General features: G+C 43.2%; 1 protein-coding gene across 1 annotated transcript; it reads right to left on the bottom strand.

Moving 5' to 3' along the window:
• Positions 1-2,709: 2,709 nt before the first annotated feature.
• Positions 2,710-6,647, bottom strand: Lrat (lecithin retinol acyltransferase (phosphatidylcholine--retinol O-acyltransferase)). The gene is made up of 2 exons (XM_013029747.1): positions 6,108-6,647; positions 2,710-2,862 (listed from the first exon to the last, which is right to left on the bottom strand). The coding sequence occupies exons 1-2, from the start codon at positions 6,645-6,647 to the stop codon at positions 2,710-2,712; spliced, it is 693 nt and encodes a 230-aa protein (XP_012885201.1).
• Positions 6,648-7,513: the final 866 nt, after the last annotated feature.

Genomic DNA, 7,513 nt, shown 5'->3' with positions numbered 1-7,513 from the left:
ATGTATGGGACTTGGATTATAATGACAAATCTTAACTGATGAAGTCCTGAACTGTTTCAACTGAGCAGACAAATTACTGACTCAGGGTTTCTTTCATATTCACAATCTATAAAGTGTGCTTTACTTTCTGCATTGTTAAGCAACAAATCAGACAGAAGACAACAAAATCAAATCCTCCTTTTCCCCTAAGAAGATCTGTAATCCTGGTATTGTGGAACATTTAATAAAACCTTCCTTGCTGCTCTTCTACAGGCAATTGTGTGGTAAGATCACCCCACAGTGTTTCTCAGCATCACATAAGCTATGTTCTGATGCTTCAGGTATACAGATATGCTTCATCACCCAAAGTCCAAGCACTACATTCATGCTTTTGTAGTTAGTGAAAAAAATACCACAACTTCTAAACCATGAGATTGTACCAGGTCAGTCCAGCATATAGTAAGCACTCCACTGAGCGATGAATTGAGTCTTTGTGTGTGTTTGTGCCAGTACTGCATCTTGAACTTAGGACTTTGTATCCTTGCTTATTAGCTCAAGGCTGGTGCTCTGCCACTTGAGCCACACCTCTATTTCTTATTTTTGGTATTTAATTGGTGATTAGAGTCTCTTGGATTTATCTTCATGGGTTGGCTTTGAACCATGACCTTCAGATTTCAGCCTTCTGTGTAGCTAGCATTACAGACCTGAGCCATTGGCATTAGGCATGAATTGACTCTTGCTTTAATGATTAGAAGTGAGTCAAGACAATTTTTGTTCATTCTACCCCTAAGAATTTCCTTGGCATTTAATAAGGGATTTGAATACAGATTTAATTTCAAATGGTGGGTTTTACTTTCTGCTATAATAAAATCTGCCAAAAAAGTATTAGTTATTTACAAGGGCATTATATGTTTAAGATACTGATTTATTTAAACAATTACTATATGAGTAAGTAAAAAGCTTGGAACACAGGGTTGGGAAAGTGGCTCAGTGGTAGAGCGCTTGCCTTGCATGCCTGAAGCCCTGGGTTCGATTCCTCAGCACCACATAAGCAAAAAAGAAAAAAAAGCCGGAAGTGGTGCTGTGGCTCAAGTGGTAGAGCACTAGCCTTGAGCTGAAGAGCTGAGGGACAGCGCTCAGGCCCAGAGTTCAGGCCCCATGACTGGACCCAAAAAAAAAGCTTGGAACACAATGGTTCTCACAGTGGTAGCTTTCATGCATAGATACATAAATGATTTTAAGTGATTAAAAGGGGTCTACAGGACACCTGTATTTTTTGGTGTTATTTAATGTTTCCGTTATATAAACCATTTAAGTAATAAGATATTTAAATAGTCAAAAATGAAGTTTAATTATTACACTCCAGCTGAAGTTGTAGGATATCCATGGGCAAAACCTCAGTTAAAATAAAATCTGCTCTTTAATTTGTCCCAGATGGATCATCAATACCACTCATAGTGTTTTATTAGTCATTTCCTTGAAGCAATGTGTGTAGTGTGTGTGTGTGTGTGTGTGTGTGTGTGTGTGTGTATGTGTAACAAAGATGGCCTTGAACTCACATCCCTTCAGCCTCCCTAGTGCTGAGATTATAGGTATGCACCACTAGGCCCCACTAGTACTTGAAATATGTCCAGCTCTAGCTTTACTTTTAGAATTTAGTGACTTTGCAAAAGTACTTGAAGGCTTAACACTGCTATACCTCAGCTCTGGTATTATGATGATTCAGTGAAATCAGCTTCATGCCTGACAGTGCCAAAATCATATCAAATAGATACTTCTTCTGGGATTTACGTATGGCTCGCCACATCCCTATATTAAACTCACAAAGTATACTTAGAAATGAAATGGAGAAAACTGACCAGAAAACAAATCTAAGGGCTTTAAAAGTTATTCAGAACATGAACAAATGTTTTAAAGATCAATGATTCAAGGGCATACATCTACAGAATTCAAGGACACAGAAAATGGATTAGACTTGTTTTTATCTTACCAGTTGTTATGACTCACAGTGTTTTAAAGTAGCCACAGGTACACATAAAAGGCAAAAGGAACAAATGCCAGACTTCCTTATAAGTAAAGCCAATAATATCATTCAAATTTGTGTCTTCTGCAGGGATACAGATTTCCATACTTTCTGGTCAGTTGTTTTTACTTCAAACCTTAACTCTGCCAATACTGAATTCAAGTCATAAGATATTCTGGACATTTTTAGGATTACATGTAATACTGAAAACAAACAAACAAACCCAGAATGTGAGGTTTTGGTTTCCTTTTAGCTAATCATCAAACATAATTTCATTTGAATGAGAAATAGTCTTTCAGTTATCTTAAATCTTTGAACAGAAAAAAAAAACTTAGAATAAAGTTAGTGATCTCAGTTGCTAAATCTCCAAATCTTCCAATTCAGACTTAACAGAAAAATGATTACAGGAGGACAAAAATCACACACATAATTTCTTGGGGCCATCAGTGTGGGTCGAATTTTCTCATCCTGCTGAATTCTACCACATGTTACTTTTCCAAGGTTTGAATGTGCTTTGCAATAGAACTTCCTAAGAAGATTCAAAAGCCATTGTGCTGGGGCTTACACAGTAAGCACTTTGTGTGATTCTTAATCACATTTGAATCTAGAACAGTGTTCTGGGTCACATTTTTTTTTCTCAACATGCTTCTAGTGATTTGTGCTCTATAAATAAAAACTCATTTCCACACCTCCATGGGGGTATGAAGCTAACCAGCCATCCATAGGATGAATGGGATAAAAATGGCCGGAAGAATAGTGTATGATGCCAGACCCATGCAAATCACGAATGCCAATCCCAAGAGGGCTGAAAGAAAGACACTTCTCTGGGAACGAATGATTATCTTCACAACTTCACAAAACTGTAAAATAAAAATGAAAAGTATCAGGAAAGGTGGCTAAACCTAAAAAAAGGAACACATATAACTTATATATAAAGAAACACACATAATCCAAGTTCCTTGAGATTTGTTAAATCATGCAAGATGTATACTGTCCAGATTTGTCACTCTGTGTCCCATAGAACCTAAAATGATGCTTCAGGTAACCAGGTTAAGAAGGCAGCAGTTGCTTTTGCAAATATAGAATTTTATAGAAAACCATGGAATGTAGCTACAGAACAGTTACTCAGCTCCAAAAGTTAAAGCTACCTAATAGCATACTTGAAAATTAAGAGTTATCTTCAGTTAAAAGAACTTAGCCTACGGGTAAATTCAGCACCCTAAATTTTAGTCATACCAATGATAACTGTCTTAAAAGTCTCAAAATGGGAAAGATATAGAGAGGCAATGTCACTGTATTGTCATAACCATTCTCTGCCTAAATAAATGAAACTTGCCACCAATTATCTATTTGCATAAATGAGTAAGTTTTGTTTTGTTTCTTTGTTGGCTCTAGGCTTGAACTCAGGTTCTGTCCCTGAGCTTCATTTTGGCTTAAGGTTAATGCTCTATCAGTAGTGCCACAGCTCCACTTCTGGCTTTTGGTAGTTAACTGGAAATAAAAATATCATGGACTTTACTGCCAGGGATGTCTTCGAAGGCCAATCCTCAGATCTCAGCCTCCTGAGTAGCTAAGATTACAGATGTGAGTCACTGGTGCCTTGCTGTAAATTGTCTTAATGGAGTCATGTTTATCTTTTTTTTTTTTAACAATAGTGCTGTAATTCAGACAAACTGAAAATCATGGTCAACTCTTTTTCCTCCTAAATATTTCCTTTAGGTTTATCTGTTTCTAATGTCCAAGCCCTGTTCACTGAGCCATTGGTCCAGGAAGCATTTCTAGAGATATTTGACTGTATTGAAATTTAGAGAAGGTGTCAAGAAGCTGATAGGGTCACTTTTGTGAACACTGAATTCCCCTGAAAATAAAGTGGCACTGAATTTATTTTGGCAATACAAAAGCAGTATTAGCAAAGTGGGGGGTAGGGTGAAGAGGTAGGGCAGGGAGAATCACAGAAAAGCATCATGAATACTCATTAACCGGTTAACAATTTACAAAATACTGAGGGTAAATTAAAAAGAAATTACAAAGAAGGAAAAAACTCTTAAGGCTCATTGCAATTTCAATCTAATTGCAGTGTTTTGCTCAGGGAAAGCATTGTTGAAAGCTTTTACAAACAGAACCTAAGTAAGAGAGTTGGCCATTCTTATGTTAAAATGTTAATAACTGTGAAATCAACCCTAAAATCATATACTTCTTGATGATGGCCTCAAAAAGGAGAAATCCTTCAGTACTGATGACCTACTCCATTAAATGCAACTTTTACAATTAGAAAATTTGGGATGAGAACTTTTTCCCCCTTGAGGAAATCTAGTTTAGGGCCAAATTGTTTGTTAGACCATTCAAAGTGAAGACAAAAACTCCATTTCACAAGAGGTACTATGTAGCAGCAGTAATTAAAACACTTCAGTGACAAAATTTCCAGAGAAACAACTACTCCAAACTAGTTGGGTTTTTTTTCCTGTAGATTAACTGTTGTATAATGTTTGAAAAACTTGTAATGTTTTTCTGTGGAATTACCTGTGTTTCATGAAAGGGTAAGTTTCAAATTATCAACCAGAAAGACTGTTTTTCTCAGAAAAATTATTTACTTGGTCCTTAAGTAAATCTGACATCTTTCCTGTTGTACGCTTTTGGAGCTAGTGTTTGTAAATGTGCGGAAGCTCATTTCTAAACAGGCCTGTACTGGAGCTGTGATTCTTGAATCACTGCAGTGTTCTAACTGTATTTTTATTTTGCTTGGAAAAGAATTTATACATTGAATCTATGTTGGTCCTCTATAAGATCTAGATAAGCTTAACAATTCCATACTTTGAAATGGAGAGTTTTAAATGGAAACTTTTAAAATGGAGATTTTTTCCCATAAAAATTAAAATGCATAGCAAGTGAAATCTAAGAAGCAAGCAGGGTATCAGTGGCTCAAGCCTATAACTCTAGCTACCTGGGTGGCTGAGGGTGGAGGATTTTGGCTCAAGGCCAGACTGGGCAGGAAAATTAAGACACTAGCTCAACCAACAAAAACCTGGAGGCATGGGTCAAGTAGTAGAGCACCAGCTATCAAGTGCAAGACCCAGTCTTTAAACAACAAGATGTGGAGCCTGGTTATATGGACTTAGATTATTTTGGTATAATTTATTAAAAAATCTAAACATGAAGAGGAACATTAAAGCTTATTATCTGATTGCCCACGTGTCCATGAATGAATATTAACAATACCCCTTCAACACTATAGTTAAGGCTGAGAAAGCTTTCTACTTACTGCAAATGAAGTTTCAGGCTTAAAAGATTATCTTTAAAACTTAAGTTTCACACGGGGTAATTGACCCATGCCTCCTCTCTTTGGATTGTGGCTTAAGAATCTTAGTTCTAATATGACCTTTTTCAAAGTATCTATAATAATTACCTTCTCAAATTTGAGGGCTGGGTCTTGAAAAATCAATTGTTTTCATCTCTGGGCAATTATAAGCAATCCAGTCTATCATGACCTTGCAGCTAACGGGTAATGGATGCTGAATTGAGGTGGAAATTAGCCACCAAAGAAACATTTCTTTATACTAAGGAAAAGACTACTCTGAAGCAGACCCGGAAATTAGAGCTCTACCAGCAATTTTGACAGTTTATATTAAGCAAAGGGAATTCACTCTCTGCAGCTTGGAGAGGGAGAGAGAGAGAAAAAAACAACACCCCACACACTTTAAAGATAGGATGTGCTTCAAATGTTATAAAGAATGGCTATCCTTCTTCCGATTGCAATTCTAGGGGGAAAGTTGCAGCACACGAGGCAGAATTCCTATGACCCCTTCCTTAGTCACCTGCCCTTCGTCGTCTGAAGGTTTCTGACCACTGGGCAGACTCTGGAATCCTTAGACACATCCAGTATGGCCACACCCTTTCTCGGTGCATTTCCAGGTATCCTGGAAGACTTTTCTTTTTCCTGACCTATCTGAGAAACCAGAAATGACCGTCGATCATCTAGAACTCTTAAGAATGGTGTGGAGGACGGGGGAGGGGGGGAGTGGTGTCCCGGGAGACCCGTGCTCCCAGAGAGGATAAAAGGATGGGGAAGGGCTTCCCCACCCCCAACTCCCTGTGCGTCACGTGGTACCTGGTCAGCCTGGGGACTGAGCCGGGTGCCGTATCTGCAGTTGGTCACGAAATGCTCGCAGTTGTTCCAGAGCAGGCTGTAGGGGGTGAAGCCCAGCTGCGCCTCCGCCCGGAGCGCCACTTCCTCGTTGAGCAGCGCCTTCTTCCTGAGGGACTTGTCCAGGTGGTTGACCAGGATGTCGGCTCCGTAGGCGAAGTCCTCCACCGTGTCCACGCGGACGCTGGCCACCTTGCCGATGACGCCCAGGATGAGACGCTTGTTGGAGACGACCTGTCGAGTGCGCCCTTCGTCCTTGGTCAGGGCCAACAGGATGTCGGGCATGAGGTGGGCGACGCGGTTGTCACCCAGGTAGATGCCGTAGTGGGTGAAGTTGGTGCGGGGCACCTCCAGCACGTCGCCGCGGAGGAAGGAGCTGATCTCATAGAAACGGCTCCTGGCTTTGTCTTCACCCAGGGCGCCCAAACTGAAGAGCCTGAAGTTCGAGATGAGGAGCAGCTTCTCCAGCAGGAGGGACGCCGCCTCCAGCATGGGGTTCTTCATCCTGCTCGGGAAGCGCTGCGGCCGGGGCACCGGCGCAGCTGCAAGGCGGCTCACCTGGGCTCACCTGCGGGCCCGCGCTGGGCGTCGGGGCGGCTCCGGGGGCCGGGAGAAAGAAGACAGGATGGAGAGGGACCCAGGTGGGAGGGGGAACGAGTGGCAGCGGGCGCGCGCCCCGAGGTGCAGACGCGTAGGGCGCACCTTGGAGGTAGGGCGGGGCGCAGGGCCGAGCGCGGCGCACGCCAGGCTCGCCGAGCCTCCGGTATTTATAGCCAGCGAAGGGGGCGGGGGCGAACGTCGGCCCCGCCCCTGCGCGCACTGATTGGGCGCCGAGGGCAGGGGAGGTCGAGAGAGTCGGGGCTCTTTGAAAGGGGGAGCTCTCAGGGACTTCCCCCCCACACCCACTCCTGTTGTCGTATTCTCGACCTTTCACCCGAGACCCAAGCTCGCCGGCTGAGCGGCAGGTTTGGGGAAATAGAGGTGCATGCATGGCGGGGTGAAAGGTGGTTCTGCACCTGTCGGGACTGGGGCGCGGTCGGGGAACTCCGGGATAGCTATCTTTAGGAGCAAAGCCCTCTAGGCCAAGCTTTTGGAGGGAGACCGCCGCCCTCGAAGCCGGGGTGATGCCTGGAGAGCTCGGCTAGCTAAAGCCTTGGCGGGTACCCCGCCGAGTGCGCGCGCTGGGAAAGCCCGGGGATCGTCGCCTACAGGGACCTCTGGCCTCTTTAAACGCCCGGGATCCCCGCTGGTTCCAGGGTCCACGTGGGGGGCAACCTCAGGGGCTCCGCTTCCCTCCACCTCCCCGGCCAGGGGTCGGAACCCGAAGCCTCTCCGCGCTCGCTCCACGGCGGCGGGGGCGGTTGAGCGCG

This window comes from Dipodomys ordii, unplaced genomic scaffold, assembly GCF_000151885.1.
Source record: "Dipodomys ordii isolate 6190 unplaced genomic scaffold, Dord_2.0 Scaffold122, whole genome shotgun sequence".
NCBI classification, from domain to species: domain Eukaryota; kingdom Metazoa; phylum Chordata; class Mammalia; order Rodentia; family Heteromyidae; genus Dipodomys; species Dipodomys ordii.
The sequence above is the reverse complement of the archived record's forward strand: the minus strand, read 5'-3'. Positions and strand labels throughout refer to the sequence as shown.